The sequence below is a fragment of the Papaver somniferum genome, chromosome 5, assembly GCF_003573695.1.
Source record: "Papaver somniferum cultivar HN1 chromosome 5, ASM357369v1, whole genome shotgun sequence".
Taxonomy (NCBI): Eukaryota; Viridiplantae; Streptophyta; class Magnoliopsida; order Ranunculales; family Papaveraceae; genus Papaver; species Papaver somniferum.
The window spans coordinates 166,903,103-166,927,022 of NC_039362.1; the positions used below are offsets into that span (position 1 = coordinate 166,903,103).

Consider the following 23,920-nt stretch of genomic DNA (forward strand, 5'->3'; position numbering starts at 1 on the left):
AGAAATGAATTAATAATATATATATAAATAAATAAACAACTGTAATTAAATTAAGTTGTAATAGTTACCTGCGGCTTTGAATTGGATCCTTGATCAGTTACTATTTGAACAATATTTGTCGGACCAATATCTTCTATAACCGGTCTGAACAAACTCATCAAATACTCATCAAATATTTGTCAGTTACTATTTGAACAATATTTGTCCAACAGAAGAATCAACTTTTTCCCGGCATGTTTTACTTCTCCCAAAATTCGCCATGCTAGGTTGAGAATCCCTATTAGTATTATATTGTCCTCCCATATCTACAGACATCCTAGGTGCTTGGTGTGGTGTACGCATTGAAGAACTAGGTATGTCCATAGAGGCATGTGGACGCTGTGATGTACCTTCTCCGGCATTAGTATCCATAAATTTGTATGTTAAAAACTCATAAACAAATAAATAAAAAATCAAATAAATAAATTAAACCAAAAAAAAATGAAAAAACGTAGGAACAACGTTATTTAGACCCGTTTTAACCGTTTTCACAGCTGTAATTACCGTTACATAGGAAATTCAGATCACAAATTATTTATTTTTCTTATTTAACCGTTATCACACCCGTTATTTTAAAAAAACGTCAAAAAAACGCGTTGTATTCCTATATAACGCGTTTTTGACCCAAAACGTGCTTACACCCGTCAAAACACGTTATAACGGTCACGCCTAGTACCTGTGACCTGGGCCGTGACCCGTTTTTCGAACCTTGATATATACTACTAGCTGTGGATTAACAAGCAAGTCATGTTAGAAATCCACTTTGTACGGAACTGACCTTAAAGATGAAGCTAAAAGAAAGTGGATTAACAAGTTGCATGTTTCTTCCACTTCTCGTGTACCCACCCGGAATAATTCTTCATTCCTCTTTTTATATTCAACCAAGTTCTTGACTTGGTGCGTAAGCACCTGTAACAATTACATTTGGTTTATTAGTTTGCTTTTATAAATCGATCGGCTTTTGTAGTCGTTTTTTTTTTTTAAGGATGCAACTTTTGGTGGATATGGACCGGATGGTGTGAGAGTATGGATGACTGCCGTGTAAACGACCGAAATGTTATGACGACATGTGACGTTTGTGCCTTTGGGTCTCCATTAATGGATAGGATTTGACTCTATTTCCAAGTAATTAGTTCAATAATTCCTCCTAATCCAGAACTTTATCAACTGTCGACCGTTTAACGTGGTTGAATAGTACGCGTTCCTTGCAATGGTTTCGAGTTTTGACCCTTCATTTCCGTACTAATCAGGAAATGTCTTTCTTTTCGAGAAACTTCCCCTAGTTATTATTATTACACACGTGTCTCTTCCTTTTGTTTTTTGTGCCGCCATAAACTAACCCGTACCGACCAATAAACTGTTTTTTATTAATAAAAAATTCCAAAGCTATCCTTGTAAACAGGAACTTTCCTCAAACGCGCAAGAAGTACTAGCTGTCGCCTGTTATGACGGTTGAAAACATAAACCTAACTGTATCTTGCACCATATAAATACCAACTCTAGCATCAGTTGTCCCTCCATCAAACATATCGAATTCCAAACTTCAAACAAAACAAAATCTCTCGGTTAATCAGAAGAACTCCAGGATATATTTCAGCAATAAAACAAAAGAAATGAGAAACGCTACAGAAATCAAGAGAAGTGATTCAGTTTCTTCAACTTCTTCTTCTTCTTCCTCTTCAAGTCCATCAAGGAAGAACTCGCTGTCACCGAAATCAACATTAGAAAGATTAAGAAGAAAATTATCATCTAAGAGAGTAGATGAAAATAAGGCGCCAACATACGGAGGAGACCTCGAAAGTGTTTTTCGATATTTTGACGAAAATAGAGATGGAAAAATTTCAGCAGCTGAGTTGGAGAGTTGTGTCAAAGCAATAGGTGGTGATTTTACAAGTGATGAAGCAAAAAGAGCTGTGGAATCAGCCGACTCGGATGGCGATGGGTTACTCGAGTTTAATGATTTTGTTAAACTCATGGAAGTTAGTGGAGAAGAAGAGAAAAATAATGACTTGAAAGAGGCGTTTAAGATGTATGAAATGGATGGATCAGGGATTATTACTCCTAAGAGTTTGAAAAGAATGTTGACAAGACTTGGCGAATCCAAGACGACTGACGAGTGTAGAACAATGATTCGCTTATTCGATCTTAACGGCGATGGTGTACTTAGCTTCGACGAATTCTCTGCTATGATGGTTTAATCATTTATTAATTGTTATGTAAATAATCCTTGAAATTCATTTGTATCTCTGAGTACTCTTTTCATGAGATCAAGTAGAAAATGTAATAAAAGGCAAACTTTAGCTAGCTAGTTCTAGTCGGCGATTTGCATGTGTTGGCAGTTTGCTTACCCCTTTCCCACTGTAAATTGGATACTTGCCTTATCATTATGCATATTTTTATATATATGATTCATTCTTTCCATTTACTAATGGTGTTCTTTTGATAAGATTTCTCAGTAATGAACCGTCATAACTGAATTATTAAAGTCCCCGGGAGTGGGCGGAAACACTAAGAAGGTATTCCGATAACATAAAATTGGTTAAAAAGAGCAAAACTAATAATTTCTGGGTGAAAAAGATATTTAGATTTTGATACTGTTTAAATAGACAAAAATGTAAAAATAGGTAGAATGTAAACAGTTTTATCCTGCCAATTTTCAAATACTTTTTCTTATTTTTTAATTTACACAGGATGCATCCAGTTTCATCCTCGCTATATTTTAAGTTTAAGCCAGGATAAATCCAGTTTCATCCTTGCTAAATTTTTTTTGTCAATTTCACCCATACTAATTCTTACTCGTCCATTTGAACTATGTTTTAAAAATATTTGGACAAATGACCCATTTTCTGTTCAGATAACGTATAAGAAATAACTTTTCAAGTTTTCAACTAAATTAAGTCAAGAAAAATTAAAATTTCATCTTGGAATAAAATCGGGAATGATGATAGAATTTCGTTTTGTTTGTTTTTTCCCCGTGTGTGAAGCAGGAAGACTCCATTTCTAGTTACCAAACGAACTATAAATTAATAGCACAGTATCTCCTTTTCAAGAAGATCTGTTGGTTTTATGTACAAATTATACATGATACCCAGCCTATTTATTTTAAAACAAAGGGAGTACAATTTATTGTCCTAAAGCAACATTGAAACTGAGAAAGGAAGAAAAAATAAATGATCTCGAACAGATGCATATCCCATCAAGTAAGTCTGATCCCTCGGACTTGGAGGTTATAGTTTCAACGCTAGGTTGGGAATAGGAGAATCATTATTAAGAGCAACTGCAGTCATAGCGATACCACTGTATCGCATCCGTATCAGTGAGGACCGGTGTGATACTGATACTCGGTACCACAAACCATCATGAGTGGTATGGTAGACTTGTAGCCCGTAAGTTATGCCAATGTCATGGCATTGTCATATAAGTCCAACAATGTTAACGACAGAAAGATAACTAATTATTGGAGTTGACCTTAAATTTTACCTCGCGTTTTTAGGGGCCACACAAAAGGATTTAGGGGCCATCAATTTGTACCCATCCAAAGACTCTAGTTAAGGGGTACCCTATATGATATTGAAGTTACATAAATGCCCTTCTGGTAAAACCGTATAAAAACCAAATCAAAAAAAAATCTACTCATTTCAACTCTTCTACTTCCAGTTTCATATCTTCCGATTGTGGAAGAAAAAGAACTTTCCTCGTTCAACCGAAACATCGCCGCGAATCGTAAAATCAAAACATCGTCGATTCGTTTATAAAACAATGGATAAGGGAAATGAAACCCACAGACCTAGAACCAAAAATGTTGCTCGGGGTATCAATCCAAAGATTGGGATTTTAGTAAGAAATAAAGAAATTCTTGCTGCAAATGAAGAAGAACGCGAAGAACAAGTACCCGGCAATGTAGTCGGTGGTGGCGATTCCGATAGTCAAACACTTCTTCAACTTCAAATGGCCCCAATTAGGTAAGAATCTATCATTTTTGGTGTTTATTTCGCTTTAATTCGTCGAATCGAGAAAAAAAAATTCTAGGGTTTTCGGTTATTTATCCAGATTCGGACGATATTCATGCTCATCTACTTCCGAATGTAGTCGTGTTCTTCATTTCTCAAGAACATCGACAGTATTCGGGAGAAAGATTTGATGATTATCTGCCGAATATTGGTGGCCATATCTTCCTGGATACAAACTGCTAATAATCGGTAGTTTAATGAATTTTTGGCTACCGAATATATTTATGTAGACACAGAGTATTCGGAAGAACACTCACTACCGAATGTATATATTGAAAAAATCTCAAAATTTTTGATATAGGAAAAATCCCATTTTGGGGCCAGTATTTATTCGGAAGACAATATAATGTTTTATACCTCCGATTGTGTAGGATAAAATTTTAGAGTTTCTGAACTCCAGTTGATGAATATTCGGTTGTAAACATGTTTAGTTATATTCCGATTGTTTTTCATTCGGAAAAAATATGTGTCTTCTTACTTCCGAATTTGTACATTCGGGTTATAGATGTGCACTTTGTCTTCCGATTGTGTAGGATGAAAAATTTACAGCTTCTGAACTCCAATTGATGCATATTCAATTGTAAACATGTTTAGTTATATTTCGATTGTTTTGTATTCGGAAAAAGTATGTGTTTTTTTACTTCCGAATGTGTTCTTTCGGGTTATATTTCCATACTTTGTCTTCCGATTGTATAGTTTGTAAATATTGTTCCTTTCTTTATTGTTTAGAAAAAGTCGAGAAAGGAGGAAGAAAGTGACAGCTAGTGCTAGGAGGGAAAGGAGCGCCAAAGATAATTCAAGTGCTCAACAAAGCTTACAAGAACAAAGCAGTCAACAAGGAGTGCAACCAAGTGCTGAACAAAGTGTAGAACAACAAGGCAGTGAACAAGGGGTGCAACCAAGTGTTGAACAAGCCGCTCAACAAAGTGCAGAACCAACTGCTTCACAAGTTACACCCCACCATGAAATTGAACCAGTTGATCCAGTGCCAAGAGTAGAAGAAAAAGGACAACCAAGTGGTACCCAAAAAGCCAAAAAAGGAAAAGATGGTGTAAAGAAGGATATTGCTAATAAAGCATCACATCTTGTCCCTCGGCACTTGAAGAAGAAGGGTATTCTAGCAGGCACAATCCTTGGGCTATCGGCGGATGGAGGAAAATTGCTATTTGGATACAAAGACTCATGGGCCAGAGAAATATACGAAACCGAGGTAATAAAATTACTATTTTTTATTAATGTATTGTCTATGTGTTATATCGTAATATTTGTATTAAGGATTTTTTATGTACTTTAATAGGATCATCAAGATGCGGTCCGTCTACTCAAACCTACCGCCGCACCAACAAAAATGCTTGTGTGGCCTTTATCCGGTGAATGTGAAAGGTTCAAGTCAATTGTTTCCAACTCGGGGTTAGCTAATGCCGCCGAGAATTCATTGTTGGAACATGATCGTGTGGCCATATCGGCGTTCGTGGAGAGAATGTATCCTGAGACCGATACTTTCCATATGCCGTTTGGGGAGATGACGATTACTCCGGATGATGTTGTGCAGATTCTTAACCTTCCCGACCAAGGCACAGCTGTGAAGTTTAACTACACAAAGCAGTTAAGTTGGGCACAACTTTATGCTCTAACTAAAAAGTGCTTAGGTTGGGATGAAGAGACAACAACAACAGAGTTTAGGAGGCATGCAAGTTACAGAACAAGACAGATCAACATTACAGCTTTGATGAATATGTTTCGAGGCACCTTGGAGAAGGAAAAGAATGGAACGTTAACTGATGAGCAAGTGAACCACGCTGCCACCGCATATCTCCTTTGTGTATTGGGATGTGTCATATTCCCCAATACTTCTGGCAACCGGATCGACGCCAACCTTATACAACTTTTGGATCCTCTCCATGAAGTCAGTGACTATTCTTGGGGCACGGCATGCCTAGCATTCTTGATGGAAGAGTTGAGAAAGGCTTCGAGGCTAGGAACCTGCCAAGTTGCCGAGAACGTGGCTCTATTGCAGGTTTTTTCTTTAACTCTATAACTCACTCTATAGTTATTCGGTAGACAATACATATGATGCATATTCATAACTCCAAATGACGCATATTCGGTAGGAAATGATCCATCTCGTTTTCCGAATGTTGGTTATTCGGTGGCTAGGTACTTATTTTGTTTTCCGATTATATACAATCGGAAATATTCTTTTGATATTAGAACCGAATATACAGGCCAGAAAAGCTATATGTTACTGAACTCCAAATGACGCATATTCGGTAGGAAATTATCCATCTATGTTTCCGAATGTTTGGTATTCGGTGGTTAGGTACTTACTTTGTTTTCCGATTATATACAATCGGAAATATTCTTTTGATATTAGAACCGAATATACAGGCCAGAAAAAATATAGGTTACTGAACTCCAAATGACGCATATTCGTTAGGAAATGATCCACCTCTATTTACGAATGATTGGTATTCGGTGGATAGGTATTCAGTTTTATTTCCGATTATATATAATCGGAAATAAAGTTTGGAAATTACTGCCGAATATACAGGCCAGAAAAACTATAGGTTACTGAACTCCAAATGACGCATATTCGGTAGGAAATGATCCATCTCTATTTTCGAATGTTTGGTATTCGGTGGATATGTACTAAGTTGTATTTCCGATTATATATAATCGGAAATAATGTTTGTAAATTACTACCGAATATACACAATCTATTTACTAAAACTTGGTTTCTTATCCTCCGAATATTACAAGTTCAAAACAAACCATGCCATGGCTCTAGGTGGTTCCAACGGCAAATATAGAAGGTTAGACACCCCATATTCGGAAGTTCTGGTAACTGAGTTACCTTCCGATTATTTGAAGTTCAAAATTTGAAAAGTATCAGTTTTTCCCAAATTCTGATTTTTGGGCCATCGTTCATTCGGAACCTTACAAAAAAAATTATCCTCCGAATATTACAAGTTCAAAACAAACCATGCCATGGCTCTAGGTGGTTCCAACGGCCAATATAGAAGGTTAGACACCCCATATTCGGAAGTTCTGGTAACTGAGTTACCTTCCGATTATTTGAAGTTCAAAATTTGAAAAGTATCATTTTTTCCCAAATTCTGATTTTTGGGCCATCGTTCATTCGGAGCTTTACAAAAACAATTATCCTCTGAATATTACAAGTTCAAAACAAACCATGCCATGGCTCTAGGTGGTTCCAAGGGCCAATATAGAAGGTTAGACACCCCATATTCGGAAGTTCTGGTAACTGAGTTACCTTCCGATTATTTGAAGTTCAAAATTTGAAAAGTATCAGTTTTTCCCAAATTCTGATTTTTGGGCCATCGTTCATTCGGAGCTTTACAAAAACAATTATCCTCCGAATATTACAAGTTCAAAACAAACCATGCCATGGCTCTAGGTGGTTCCAAGGGCCAATATAGAAGGTTAGACACCCCATATTCGGAAGTTCTGGTAACTGAGTTACCTTCCGATTATTTGAAGTTCAAAATTTGAAAAGTATCAGTTTTTCCCAAATTCTGATTTTTGGGCCATCGTTCATTCGGAGCTTTACAAAAAAAATTATCCTCTGAATGTGTCATTCGGAGGGAATACGTGTATCGTTAGCAACCGAATGTAGTGCACCATTGGTACGAAACCTCAACGGCCATATTTTCAGAAACATCAACGGCCATATTTTCAAAAATTAGAGCCGTTGGAACTCTAATCTATATAAGGAGGGTAACCCCTCTCAGTTATTATTGAGTAAAAAATCAGAATGAAAAACATTTTCAATGGCAAGTCCATCATCAATCGACAACATACTTCGAAGATGCAAGCGAACAACTACATCAATTGCATCAATGGAAGAAGAAATACAAAAAAGGAACAAACAACCCAAAAAAGATTAAACCATCATTAGTGGCAACGAAGGAGGAGGAAGAGGAAATCAAGGCTAAGAAGCGAGGTGAAGTAAAATTCCATCATAGAGAAAGATTAAAACAAGTTGAGGAAGAGACAGAATGGATAAAAAATTATTACATTGTGAAAGATCTACCCAAAGAACAGCAGGACGATCGTATATTTTGGATTAACGTTTCATTGGGTCCTTTTGTTGGTAAGTACAAGAAGCCACGCCACAATTATGAACCATCCCATGTTTCTTCAAGGGTGCACCATGTTATAAAATTGTGCACCGAGTACAACCGTATTCTTGCTAGGCACAGAGACGACAGGTTTGCGGCACAAGATGCTTATTCCAAGTGGAGAGGAGAGTCGTTTCTACATTTCGAAGCCGCATTAATTGTTGCATCTCGGACTGGGAAAAAAGAATAACATTTGATGTTTGAGTGCTGAAAATTCAAATTTTTAATATTAATCGGCGGTTTGATAAAATATGGAATTCCCGAATATGATTAATCGTATTGAAGTGTTATAATATTGTTGTTCCGAATACTGATTAATATTCGTAATCAAAACGTGTATCAAAGAGCCCGATTCCTACATTCGGGAGACAACATTGTATTATTTGCGACCGATTAAATCATATATCTTCACAAAAAAGTTTCCAAAAAACTTGTACAAATTACATGTTCGAAAAAAAAAGATCAAACATCGTCATCATCCGAGGGGATCAATTCGAGTAACTCAGCGGGAAAGTTGTGGTCCATAACGCGATCCCAATCAACCATGTTGGACTCATATTGTTTCACCCAATCCTTGCAATGGTTCATCGGGAAGTAATCGTGCCACTTACTCAATCGAGGTAACGGACAATCTTTCTTTACTCTTAAACCGATAAAATGCATTTCATTCACAAATGCCATTACGATTCTTCTATCTTTAGCCGACTCGTCGCAAGCCGTTCTTGTGGGTGCAAACGTCATGCTAAGTCCATACATAGGAGGAACAAATAAATGTACCACGCAATTCAAAACGTCGCTAGGAGATATCCAAATTTAGGCATTTTCATCCAATACTTGGATCCGCTTGTCTTCAATCCTTTTCGGCACTTCACACGCGCAACTAAGTCTTTGAACTCTTGTTCTTTGTCGTATCTATCTCCTCGCCTCATCATCTCCATATAAAAACCCTTGTCCTTCACTAGTTGTACCGCCATCTTATTTCTTAAATATTGGCATTGGGTGACATCTTCTATATCCGCCTCTCTAAAGTAACCCATTTGTCCCGTAGCAACGTGAAACCCACAATTTCCATCCCCATCAACCTCGTCGGTCGACAAAACAAATGGAATGATAAGTGGAGGGAGTTGTTCCAAATACTCTTTGTATATTGTATATGTGGATCGATTTGGTCTTCCATTAAGATCTCAAGGGAAACGAAGAGTACCTTTGTCCTATTTTATAGTAAGAATTTCCATTGATTGGGTTTGTTGCGAGGCGTTCATTTGCTCAACAACTTCTTCGACAACATTGGGTTGACTTACTTGAGAAGGCTCTGTAGAGATCTTTGGCCGACCTCTTTTCTTAGGCTCCGGCTCATCTTCAAATTCGGCTTCCGAACGCTCGTGCCTAGAAAATATTCTTTTATTAGACAAATACTCCTTCAACTCTTTTATTTGGATGGTCCTCGACACTTCGGTGTTCGGCCTACCGGTGTTCTTTTTCTTAATAGGTTCATCAACCTCCCTTAACGAAGGGTGAAGGGCTTCCTCCCTCGACATTTCGGTGTTCGGTATTTCCTATTCGTCTTCCGTACGTACTTACTCTTCTTTCCCTCGTGACTCTTTCGCGTCCCACCTCGCTCGCAAATCATTTCAAATCGAGTGTCACTAACATGATTATTTTGAACTACCACGCACATGTTATCTTTTGCCTTGTTCATAAGCCATTCCTTTGCCTCCTTCTTACTTCCAAATGTCTAAACGTGCATAAAACAAAACAAATCTAATAAGCATAACCATTTAACATATAAATTTTGAAAAAAAAAAGTAGTAATGAGTATACCAAATCGTTTGCATAGTATAGGGAAGTGTCGGGCCTCAAATAGAAATCATCAACAAACTCTTCAATGGCCTGCATATGAAAGCAACAAATTATTATACAATAATCAGAGGTTATTAAATAAGTCAAACTGCCGAATATACTATATTCGGAATCCTATCGGTTATCCAAAACACCCGATTTATGCAAATGAATGTACACAGTTTACTGAGTGCAAAAAAAGATATAATCGGAAGCTAAAATATGTAGTAAAACAGCCGAATATAAATAACCGGGAGATAACTTTAATCGATAAACATCCGATTTTCAAGTTTTCGGAAATTTTATTTTGAGGCCACTGTTATATTCGGCAGTCAAATAATGTTAAACTATTACCGATTGTAAATGATAAAAATACTGAGTTTTGAAAAATTTTGAGGAATTCGTTTTTGGGGCCATTTGGGGGTAAATAACTCTACATAACTACCAAATGTAGATTTTTTTGGAATACCAGTTTGGGGTTTTTTCTCATATTCGGCAGTAAACTACTATCTTGGAACTACAGAATATACATATTTGGTACTCAGTGTGTTATATTCGAGAAATTATCTACCGAATCTGGGTAGTTCATGGCATTCAATGCATGCAATAATCGGTTTTTCTTGTTTACAAAAGCACACAAACGCATGAAAATCGAGTATTTGAGTTTCTTAACACAATACCTGTGTTTCAATATCAGGCGATTCTCCATTTTCTTCCATGAAAGCGTCGTCTAGGTTTTCCTCTCCACAAAAGTTTGGATCATTCAACATATACCCCAAATCGTCTTCTCTAAACGGTCGTGAACCCTCAACATTTTGTTCTTCGCCATGATTCTCACCTTCTTCTTCATATCCATCCATTTTTGTAGTGATAAAATGGGTTTTCCCTTTTTTCCTTCACATTCTTCTCTATAACAACAACTCAAAAATGAAAAAGAAATGAAAAAAATGAAACATAAATCATTCTAATACTGCACCGACTATAATCGGAAGTCTGGGTAATATTTTGGCTTCCGATTACAATCGGAGGATAACAATGTTATCATATCCTCCGAATATATAAGGGTAATTTCGCCATTACGAATTACCCGAGATAAGGGCTGGCTACATTTTTCCTTTGGGTGACCTTTTTTGTTTTATTGTTGGCCCCTAAATCTTTTGAGTGGCCCCTAAAAACGCGAGGAAATTTTATCCTTTTCCTATATCTCTATTCCTAGAAAGAAAAATAAGAAAAGTTGGTCGCGTACAATATATGCTTGTACCACTTTTTTGTTTTGATGAACAAATTCAAGTCGAGCATTTTTTTTTGTTGGAAATCAAACAAGCCATGTTAAAAACCCACTTTGTACGAAACTCACCTCGGATAACGATGGAGATCAAGCTAAAAAAAAAAAGTGGACTAGCAAACTACACACGTTTCTTCGACTTCTCTATTTTAAAACTCCATAAGTTCTTGACCTCCAACTAAACCATAATTTAGGTTTGCTTTTGAAAGCGACTTCTTTAGTTGCGCGTTTCATTTTTGAAAGGACGTATTTAGACCAAGTCCCATGAGCAAGATTGGACTGTTAAATTAGCAGTTAAGCGTTGCAATTCAAACAAATAAGTGACCTAAAAGTTAACAGTAGTTTTCTTTCCTAATATGTGCTCGCAGGTGAAGTAGCAGCGAGATTGAAGCGCTGAACGGTTCAGCGCCACAAAAGTCACATTTATGCTGAATGGTTCAGCGCTCACAAAAATCACACGAATCACAAAATTCACAAAATTTGATCTGACGGCTAAAATTGATTGCGTTGAACCAAGCAGCGCTGGGCGGTGATGGTCCCAACTGATGTGGACTGCTAATCTAACTGGTAGATTAGCACTCACATAGGACTTGGAAAGTAGTCCTGGCTAACGTGGACTGCTAACCTAGCCGCCAGATTAGCATCCATAAAACTAAGTCTTAAGAGACAAAACACTTACCAAGATAGATTCGAAGAAAAAGATAGGGAATCCAATATCCTATCTTTTATGCCGTATTTTGCAGTTTCAATAGACAAATAGGTAGTATTTTCAGGCGGAGTAGTTGTGATGTGGTTGAATCACTGATGTCTATGGGACCAGTTCCAAGAAGGCAGGGACGGGGCCAGAACTTTTGGTAAAGTGGACAATTTTATATATTAGCAGTCATGATCTAAATATGATTAAACGGCGGAAGGCCACAATTTTCTTCCATTTTTCCTTGATTATATTTTGGGTTGTAAACATGTACTTGTTAAATTCTAATTTGTTTTGCATTTAAAACTGTAAATATATGAATTTGCAGAAACTCAATTACTACATAGTATAACAAACATGTAGTCAAAGGGTTTGTTTTATGTTTTTTCTAAATTCCATCGGATGCTTGTATTCGCTATACATAAAGCTTCTTCACTTATCAATTACCTATTGAACCTGCTTCTTTCTTTAGTATAGAGAAAGCCAACAATTAAAAAAAATCACTTTTTTCTCTACCAATTTTTTATTATTTTTCATATACATTTATTCCCATGTGTACTAAAATTAACTTACTACCGAACTCATACACTTAAAATCACAAAATCCAGTGGAAAACTGTCCCAATTAGACCTTTAATAGCACCGTGCCTGCAGGAAGGGTAACGGATTCGTATAAAATAAAATAACTTCCACCAATTGATCTATATGATTGTTAATACGTTATCCTTGGAATTTCGGTTACTCATATTAAACAAGAGCATAGACATTCTACAGTTATGGTGAGATTAACTCAATGTATTCATTGATAGGCAAAGGTGTCTGCTTTATACAAGTAACCTGTTATAGGGACGGCATGGTTTATTAGAGGGGCGGCATTTTAATAGGACAAAAAGAGTCATTACATGAGCATTCAAGGTATCCCTTATAAAAAAAACTGGAAATGAAAAATTAATCCTCATAATTAATAACCTAGTTTAATGATGATAATCAAGTTTAGTGTTAATGATTAATTTCACTTATATTAACTCAAAATCAGAACCAACATCAGACTTTTAGAGTTAAAAAAAAAGTTTAGAGGAGAAGGTCAATCTCAATCAATTGAAGAAATTAACCAACAAAATGAAGAACCAGGACCTGAAAATGATCGGATATACTTCTAAATTAGTTCCAACTAGCTTTTTGTTGCTCAAAGTTATCTAAAATATGTTAAAAGTTCATTTTTTTTTACATTCTCAGAGCTAATTACGTTGGGAATTTTGCTCATAACCAACCGTAAATCGAAGTTACGGTTCGTAAAAGATGAACTACCAACCGTAACTGGTTAAATTTGAAGAAAACCCAATCGTAAAACTAGTTACGGTTGGTAACTAAATGCTCGATACCAACCGTAACTGAGTTACGGTTCGTAAACTAAAATGGTTACCAACTGTAACTGAAGAAAATTCTCAGATATAAGAACATACGGTTGGTAATTGAACTATTACCAAACGTAACAACATCAAAATATCCAGTTACGGTTCGTAATTGAGTTAAAATCAACCGTAACTCACATAAACCCAGAAATTTCAATTTCATTCTAAAACCCTAATTTTTGATAGAAATTAAACTTAAATCGAACAAAATAAACCAAATCGTAATTGGGTTTTCAAAACATACCTCATATAAGTCATTACACTACACTTGATTAATTTTAGAATCGTCGATTAATCGAAGATGATGAAATTTTGAGTTTTAATGGAGGTTACGGTTGATGGGAGGAGGAGAAGAGAAGAAGAAAGAACACAAATTTTCAATTTAGCTTTGATTTAGGTTAAAAAATGGGGAGGGCAATCTAGTTAATTTACACCTGTTATAGGACATCCCCTAACCAACTAGAGGGATATTACTATCACACCGCCGCCCCTATAAAAGGTTACTTATACAAACTTACAGAACTTGATAAGGCAAGAATAAGATACACCTAACAATATCTAGGATAAATACAGTAGGAAATATACATGTAATTACAACTGTATAACAACACACTAATGTCAATATCGTATAATATCTTAACCATATCTTAACACCCACCCTCAGACTCAAAGTGATGGAGTACACATCTTGAGTCTGGAAATTAAGAACCGAAGACGAGCTGCAAAGTGAGTTTTGTTGAAAAGATCAGCCACTTGAAAACCTGATTTGACATGCGGAAGAATGATTGTACCTTTCTTAAAATGATGACGAGTAAAATGACAATCTATCTCGATGTGTTTCGTACGTTCATGAAAAACATCATTGTGTGTAATCTGAATAGCAGCCTTTTAATCACAGTATAGTGGCGTAGGTGCAGAAATTCGAACTACCATATCACAAAGAAGCCATCGTAATCAAATGAGTTCAGATGTGGAGTGAGCAAGAGATCTATACTCTGCTTCATCACTTGAAAGAGAAACCACACTTTGCTTCTTACTTCTCCATGAAATCAACGAGTCTCCCAAGAACACATAGTAGCCTGTAATAGATTTTATGTTCGTAATATCCCCATCCCAATCGGAATCAGAGTAAGCTTGAAGAGTGAGATCAGACTTAGATGAGAAACACATACCTTGATGAAGAGACCCCTTGATATATCCTAGAATTCTGAGAACAGTTGCATAATGAGTAGACCTTGGAGCAGACAAAAACAGACTGACTATGTGAACTACATGACTTATGTCTGGTCTCGTAATGGTCAAGTAATTTAGACTCCCTACTAGTTGACGATACAATGTTGGATTAGAAAATAGAGTCCCATTTGTAGGACTGTATTTTACATTCAATTCAAGAGGTGTGTCAGTTACCTTATTGTCGTAGAATCTCAGATGCATATTTGACTTGTGATATGAAATAACCAGTGGGTAACGTGCCAACTTCAATGCCAAGAAAGTAACTTAAAGGTCCAAGATATTTCATCTTGAAACAATCACTGAGGTATGATTTGAGTCCAGTAATATCTTGTAGGTCACTGCCAGTAATAACCATGTCGTCAACATACAAGAGAAGAATGACAATTCCTTTTTCTGACGATCTGACGAACATAGTTGAATCACAGAAGCTTTGTGTAAAGCCATACTGGAGAATTGCATTGCTAAACTTCTCAAACCAAGCACGAGGTGCTTGTTTGAGTCCATATAATGCCCCTCGAAGCCTACATACTTGATTAGGTCCATGAGGCAAACCAGGAGGAGGTTTCATTTAAACCTCTTATTGTAACTCACCATGAATAAAATCATTAATTTTTCACGTCCATTTGATGAAGCCCCCATTGTCGTGCTGAAGCAACAACAAGTAATGTACGAACTGCAACCATTCTGGCCACTGGTGCAAATGTTTCTTCATAGTCAACACCATACTCTTGTGTATAAACTTTTGCAACAACTCGTGATTTACATCGTTCAAACTCTCCATCTGACTTGGTCTTAACTTTATAGACTCATCTGCTTCCAACAACTGATTCTCCAGGAGGAAGATCCACCATTTCCCATGTCTCTGCCTCTGCATGTGCTTCCAATTCATCATCCATTGAATCCTGCCATTCTGGAATAATTGCAGCTTCTCTGTATATTCTTGGTTCATAAAATGACAAAATAGAAGACAAAGAACAATGATAGTCTGCATACTTAGCTGGTGATCTTCGATTGCGAGGTGGCAAAGAATTTTCTTCAGAATCAGGATCTCGTTCCTGAGTTCCACTGTCAGGTTGAGTCGTAGAGTGGTCTTGATCATCAGTATCTGGTGGATCAACAACTAGAGGAGATGGACTTTCAGGAGTAGATATAGGGAAAGTGCTAGGATTGGATTCACTAGGAAATGGATCAGAGTAAGTGAAAGACTCAAAAGATGATGATTTGCTGCTTGGAAGTGACCAGAATGGAACTTTCTCCCAGAATGTGACATGAAGAGAGACATGAAGCTTTCTATTAACTGGATCATAACAATCATACCCTTTTTGTTCAATACCATAACCAACAAAGACACACAAGACATTCTTTTGACCAAGTTTATGACGTTCACGTTCTGGAAGGAGTACAAAACAAGTTGACCAAAGACTCGAAGCTTAGAATAGTTTAGAGACGCTCATAAGGTGATATTCCTCCTATGACAGCTGTTGGGACTCTATTGATGGTGTAGACTGCAGTAAGGACTGATTCTCCCGAGAAATTGGAAAGAACTGAACCAGAAATTAACTGGGTTCTAGCTGTCTCCATAATATGACGGTGTTTACGTTCTGCAACTCCATTTTCTTCTGGAATTTCAGTACATGACAGTTGGATAATGGTGCCTTGGGTTTTAAGAAATTCTTTGAATGGATTGGAAATATATTCCCCACCCTGATCAGCACGAAAAACTTTGATCACTTTGCCAAACTGAGTTTTTATCATGGTTGAGAAATCAACATATAACTTAAGAAAATATGCTCTAGAGCTGAATAGATATACCCATGTATAACGCGAATAATCAGCAATAAAACTGACATAATATAAAGCACCTCCCTTTGACATAATTGAAGATTTACCCCAGACATCAGAATGTATAAGAGCAAAAGTTTCAGTTGAGATAGAAGTACTAAGATTAAAAGAAAGAGCTGGTTGTTTTGCCAGTTTACAAGAGATTCAATATGGTTCTTTATCTAACTGAGTATCTCCTAGTAAACCCTTATTGATCATATATGAAAGACGAGAAAAGGAAACATGACCTAATATAACCTAGAATGCCAAGAAATGAAGGGAGATATTGACATAGGTGCAGTGGGAGTAGCAACTACGACATGACTTTTAGATTCTGCCGAGAGAACAAGAGATTGAAGGAGATACAACCGACCAACTCTATGGCCTATCCCAACTAGCTTCCCGGTTTTGAGATCCTGTATAACACAACCAAAATGAAAAAAATATGTGTTATAACCTTGATCACACAGTTGACCAACTGAAATAAGATTCATTGTAATATTTGGTACAAGAAGCACATCTGGTACACAAAAGGTATTTGAATTGTTGACCAAGCCTATATGACTTGAAGTTACTGTTGATCCATCAGCAGTATGAATCTTAGGAGTGATGACAGGATGAAGACTTTCAAAAAAACTTTTGATTAAAAGTCATATGGTTTGATGCTCCTGAGTCGAGAAACCATTCAGTTGAATAAATACCTGAGGAGATAGAGAAGGCAGATGCAGCTGTAGGATTGTTACCAAATGAGAGTGTTTGTTTAATCATCTCTTGAATATCAGCAAAGTTTGATGCAGAACTACCACCAGGTACATCTAAAGAAAGATGAGTTTGATGTTGATGCAGATGAGACCAGGGCTGCCATAAATCTGGTTGGTGCACTGGATTTGTTTCCTCCATTAGCATTGAGTCTTCTCATGTTTCTTGAAGTTGGTGAGGTGCAAAATATGGATGAATGACCAAGTTCCTTATAATACCCACACTGTGTTATGGGTGTGTCAGGTATTGTTGGAGAAGGTGAGGAATTAGCTGATGGAAAATTGCAATTCCTTGCAAAGTGCACAAAAGTCTTGCAATTGCGACACTGCACTTGAGACATGTCACGTTGCACTGAAGCACTTGAGTTTCTTGAAAAATTATTTGAACTTGAATGTGTGGGCACAACAAACACTCCTGATATCTCTGGTGTGATTCTTTTTCTTGTTTCTTCTGCAATAAGTTCAGATAAAGCAGCTTCCACAGTTGGAAGAGGTGATCGATGAAGGATATATGCCCTAACAGACTCAAACTCATCACGTAAAGCCATTAGAAGTTGAACTAAACATGTTTACTCTCTATATTTCTGCCACAGTTCCAAATCTACAGTCCATTTTGGTTCCATAACTGCTAATTGATTCCAGACTATAGACATCTCAGAATGAAAAACAGAAACAGTCTGATCATGTGGTTTCTTCATAGATCTCATATCTTGTTCAAGTTTATATCTCTGAGCAAAGTTGACTTGAGTGTGCCTTTTTGAAAGAAAATTCCATGCATCTGTGGCTACCTCAAAACTAGTGAGTTGCATGCTTATAGAAGGAATAACCGTGTTTCCAATCCAAGTGAGAATCATGTTATTGTTAATCTCCCATTCTTCTTTTGGATCCTTTGTTTGTACTATTTTTCCTTTGTCATTAGAACTGCTTGTTGTAGGGGCTTTTTTTGTACCATCGACATATTTCCACGTACTCTTTCCTTTAAGAAAACTCCTCATAAGGAATGACCAGTGATTGTAGTTTGTTCCATCAAACCGAATAGTGATAGGTTGAAAATCTTCTCTTGACATGATTACTATGTTTCTGAATGTAGGGTTTATACTTTGAAATAGGTTATGATTAGAAGGCAAAGACTAATGTTTTCTCTGGATTGTATTGCAGCGGAAGATTGATTGTTGGATCTTTCCTATCTCTAATACCATATTAAACATGATCATAGAGATTCTACAGTTGTTGTGAGATTAACTCAATGTATCTATTGATAGACAAAGGTGCCTGCTTTATACAAACTTACGAAACTTGATAAGGCAAGAATAAGATACACCTAACAATATCTAGGATAAATATAGTAGAAAATATACATGTAGCTACAACCGTATAACAACACATTAATGTCAAAATCGTATAATATCTTGACCATATCTTAACAACTCCTTGCAGCAGTCTTGCCTAGACAGCAACTACATGCAAAGAAAGAACGACGAACGATGTCGCCTCACCACTAGGGCTGAACATGGTTTCGGTTTTCCGCTGGAACCGGACCAAACCAGACCAATTAGGAAGAAACCAAACCGAACCATTTACTAATGGATTGGTTACGGTGTAGAAAGTGGAAAACCGATAGTGTTGGTTTTGGCTTGGTTTAACCTCTAAAACCGAACCAAAAACCATTGGAAAACCGATTAATTTTTAAACTTAGTTTCTACCGTCGATTTACAAGTATTAGATTTTACCCATTGATTTAGAGGATAAATAGAAACCCTAAATCTAATATTTCATTATGATACTCTCCCTCTTTCTCCTTCTCTCAGCCGCCTCCTTTCTCCACCCCCAACTACAACTGCTGCTACTCGACTTTTTTCTTCCCGTCTTCCTTCTTTTTTATTTGTCAATAACTAAATTAAGATATATTATATATCTTCTTTTGATCTTTAGAATTAGAGTAAGCTTTAACTATTCTTGATATTTTTTATTTTTTATTTTTTTTGTCTGTATATTTGTGTAAACCAATACTATCGGCAACTACGATTTTTTTATCTGTAAATTTGTGTATTTTTTTTTTGGTTTGACATAATTATTGGTTAACCAAAAACCACTGGGACAAACCGAAACCAACTGGAACCATTTGGAAACAGAACCAATGGTTAATGGATTAGTTTGGTTTAGATTTTTAGAAACCAATAGTATTGGTTTCGGTTTTGGTTTGGCTAGAAACCGAACCAAAACCGACCATGAACAGCCCTACTCACCACATATGCAGTGACGACATGTGCCCTTCTGCGTCTCTGTAATAATTTCGCTTATTTTTATCTATGCCTGCAGATACCCACTGTAATCACGAATAATACGCGTTATTACGACGTTTTGACCCTTCGCTTCTACTAATCAGCAACATCCCGTAATTATTTATTACACACGTGTCACTTATTCAATCTTCTTTTTGTTTCTTCTGCCAAACCAACCGTACCGACCAATAAAAACGGCCCAAACTGGAACTTTCCTCCAACGCGCAAGAATTGCCTGTTTATGACAGTTGAAAGCATAAATCCAACTGTATCGACACACCATATAAATACCAACTCTAGCATTAGTTTTCCATCAAACATATCCAATTCCAAACTTAAAGAAAACAAAATCTTTCGGTTAATCAGAAGAACTTCAGGATATCTTGGCAAAAAACAAAACAAAAGACTTACTTCAAATTCATATACAGAGATATGAGAAACACTATAGAAATCAAGAGAAGTGATTCAGTTTCTTCTACTTCTTCTTCCTCCTCTTCAAGTCCGTCGAGGAATATTAGAACTACCAAGAACTCTCTGTCACCGAAATCAACATTAGAAAGATTAAGAACAAAACTGTCATCTAAGAGAGGAGATGACCGTGAAGCACAAACATACGGCGGGGGAGACCTCGAAAGAGTTTTTCGGTATTTTGACGAAAATGGAGATGGAAAAATATCAGCTGCTGAGTTGGAGAGCTGTGTTAAGGCAATATGTGGTGATTTTACTAGTGATGATGCAAGAAGAGCTGTGGAATCATCGGACTCGGATGGTGATGGGTTATTGGAGTTTAATGATTTTGTTAAACTCATGGAAGTTAGTGGAGAAGAAGAGAAAACGAATGATTTGAAAGAGGCGTTTAAGATGTACGAAATGGATGGATCAGGGATTATTACTCCTAAGAGTTTGAAAAGAATGTTGACAAGACTTGGCGAATCCAAGACGACTGACGAGTGTAGAACAATGATTCGTCTGTTCGATCTTAATGGCGATGGTGCACTTAGCTTCGACGAATTCTCTGCTATGATGGTTTAATCATTCATTTTAAGTTAATTAAGCAAGTATAAACATGGGGGATGATCATAATTCTCGAAATTCATTTGTATCTCTAACTGTTTTCATGAGAACGGTAGAGAATGTAATAAAGGCAAAACTTTAGCTAGCTAGGTCCAGTTGGGAATTGCATGTGTTGTCAATTTATGTACACCACTTCCACACTGTCAATTGGATACTTTTGCCGAGTATCCTTATGTATATATACAGAATTCATTCTTTCCCTTAGCAGAAACATTAACAACATGTTTGTCTTTTGGCTAACCTCGACCAGCCTCTATGAGTGGACCCCATTAATTTATGTGTTTGTTTTTTCACTACCTAGGCAAATCTCTATCTATGCAGAGGAAACCTAAATTGCCCTCAAATAAATTTATAATTTTCATTTTTTTTTGTTTAATTCAAAACCTAAATTTTTGCTCTCTTCCATACTCTCTCCCGTTGCCGTCGCCGTCTTCCCTACTCTCCCCCACCGCGCCTCTTCCTAGGCTCCACCAATCAAAATTAAAGAAGAAAGAACTTATAATTCTAGTTGGATCATAAATGAAGATAGGATTCGGTACAGATTGCAAATCAAACCTAGAAATCAATCAATTTTTTCTTTTAATACTAATTATGATTTTTGGATTAAAGGTCATAATCAAACAACAACCATAACTAACGAATGGTGGATGTGATCCCTACCATGGATGTGGAGAAACAAGGGGTACACTCTATAATGGATGAGTGAAAAAAGAAAAAGAAAAATGGGTCTGCATATGTCAAAGAAAAGGATGGATTTTAAGCGGTGAAATGCGGGAATTGTTGAAGAAGAATGTGTATCGAAACAAACTTGAAAAGAATATCTTGAATCTTAACGAGATAAAATAGGGAATATATATATATATATATATATATATATATATATATATATATATATATATATATATATATATATATCAGATTATAATTTGAATAAATTTATAAAACCATTAGAAAGTGAGAAAACAAACAGCATAGTTATATGTACACTACGTAGAGGCACTTCAAAAAAAGAAAAAAATAAATAGATAGAGCTCTACTTAGCAACCTCTATTAGATAATTTCAGAAAACAAACATGTTGTGAGTAGGTGTTTGGATATTACGTAAGAAATAGTATTCCAACTAAATGAAGTCGAAAAAAATCAAAAGTGCGTTTGAGAATAAATTTTCTGAAACTGAAAAATTCTATAAGCCCCTTCTATATGGGTTCAACATATAGAAGCCTCGCTAAATGGACCATTCATTGTCATCTCCATACTTTAGGAAAATGATATTACTAGGCCCAAAAAATCAAATTTTCTTCAGATCTGGCCCATAATTAATTATTATGAATTTTAGTGATGACAATACTACCCTTTCCTATTTATATCATTAGATATTTTCTTTTTCAGTTCATTTCCTTTTTCACTTTCTCTCTCTCATTTTCCTTCGGCTCTCTCTCGGATGAAGAAACAGGCGAGAAGACACAATTTTCGATTGAAATTTTCAGTGAAAATGATTTCAAAACTTAAATCTTGATTATCTAAACGTTAATTCGACATCAATACCACTTGTACTTCGGAGATTCAATGAAAATCGATGGAAAATGAATGATAATCATCATCAGCAGCAAATGAATCTGAAGATTCGCCTACAAATTGAACAAATAAGCTTCGTTTTATCTTTACCGTTTCAATTCAATAAGTAGATTTAGTTCTTTGATTTTTCATATTTATATTTCTGCAAAATCATTTTGTGATTTTGAAAACTTTTAAAAGCTTGATTTCAGCATAAATTTCTTATTGAAATCATAATTAGAGTTAGGTCTGTTATAATCTCACCTTAATCTTACTGTTGAGAGTAAAATTTCGTAAAAAACATTCAAGAAAAATTTCTAGGGTTCTTGAACAAAATTCGATAGATCTTTTAATTTTTTATCTCGATCGAAAATCGGTTTTCAGATTTGAAATTTGTGAATCATTATCTCATTTACCCATCTATTAGATATAAATTCTATATACTTTGATTTTTTTGAATTGATTTTTGCTCATCTCTAATGTTATGTGTTCTTAAAAAATGATTTTTAGTTCAATCTATATTTGCTTTGGTTGTTCAAATTTAAACAACATGATGTAGTACGATTTCAAGATTTAATTGTATATCTATTCAAAATTTTATGTCAATATCTTCTACAGAGCGTCAATTACTGGCAACGGTGCTATCAAATCCATAAAAACTAAAGCTGAAGAATTAAGAGATATGGAAAGAAAAGTTGGATCGTAAGTGATTATACAGGTAAAATGAATTAGGTTACTAAATTATGGCTTGTGCTTCAATTTTCAGTTCATAGCTTGTGATGGTGAAAGTTGGAGCAGGTGGTAATGTTGGTAGTGGTACTGAAGCTAGAGAGTTGTTCATTGTGCTTCAATTTTCTCATTTTGATGATTATGCACACATGTGTAACTTTCGTCTACACATCCAAATTTCATATGTAGCTTGCGTCTACACATCCAAAATGCATGTGTAACTCTCAGTTACACTATTCAGATGCATCTGTAACTCCCAGTTACACTAGTCATATACATGTGTAACTCTTATTTATACTATTATTGTCTGTCTATTTTGGTTATAAATGATGTTACAGTAACATATGATGTAACTAGTTGCAACGTATTGGATTTGTTTTACATTTAAAGCTTTTGGTGACTACATATTGGATATGGCCTTGAGTGCTTGTGTCTGCGTAGCTGTTGAAGCAACTGATGGTGATGGTTATGTTAATTTCAGAGAGGATGTTTTTATTCGGACCTAGTGGTGGTACTCGTAGGGTAATACAAGATAGGGAGAGAGATGGTGTTAACGTTTATGTTGTTTATGGTGTAAGTTATGTCTCATTAAGCTTATAGAGCTTCCTGCCGACCACCACCAACATATGGATGTGTACACAGAACTTACACATGCATATGACATGTGTATCCAGTAGTGACACATTCATATAAAATGTGTAATGCAAAGTTACACTTGTACATAGATGTGTACTCTGTAGTTACACATGTGTACGCAGAAGTTACACATGCATATGGCATGTGTATCTATAAGTTACACATCCATGTGCATGTGTAACTTTTTATTACACATGTTATATGTAAGGTTATCTACAAGTTATTCATCATAAAATACATGTATTACTTTAATTTTCATTTACAATAATTTGTCTTTTCATCAATTACTACAATCATAGTAATTGGTTGTTTGAACACAATAAACGAATTAAAACATGAGATATGTAAAACGAAATCCTAGAAATAATCCTCTATATCCTATAATAGAAATGTTTTTTTTTTGTCTTTCTCGA

The 23,920-nt window shown here is 36.0% G+C and overlaps 2 protein-coding genes across 2 annotated transcripts; both read left to right on the top strand.

Moving 5' to 3' along the window:
- Window positions 1-1,537: 1,537 nt before the first annotated feature.
- On the top strand, window positions 1,538-2,464 carry LOC113278081 (putative calcium-binding protein CML19). The gene has a single exon (XM_026527014.1). The coding sequence runs from the start codon at window positions 1,653-1,655 to the stop codon at window positions 2,235-2,237; it is 585 nt and encodes a 194-aa protein (XP_026382799.1). The 5' UTR covers window positions 1,538-1,652; the 3' UTR covers window positions 2,238-2,464.
- Window positions 2,465-19,819: 17,355 nt separating this feature from the next.
- LOC113278082 (putative calcium-binding protein CML19) lies at window positions 19,820-20,799 on the top strand. The gene has a single exon (XM_026527015.1). It carries the CDS (start codon window positions 19,947-19,949, stop codon window positions 20,544-20,546), a length of 600 nt encoding a protein of 199 aa, XP_026382800.1. The 5' UTR covers window positions 19,820-19,946; the 3' UTR covers window positions 20,547-20,799.
- Window positions 20,800-23,920: the final 3,121 nt, after the last annotated feature.

Excerpts from the sequence above, each read along its gene's own strand:
- LOC113278082 (XM_026527015.1), top strand. The coding sequence starts at position 19,947 with ATGAGAAACACTATAGAAATCAAGAGAAGTGATTCAGTTTCTTCTACT.
- LOC113278081 (XM_026527014.1), top strand. The coding sequence starts at position 1,653 with ATGAGAAACGCTACAGAAATCAAGAGAAGTGATTCAGTTTCTTCAACT.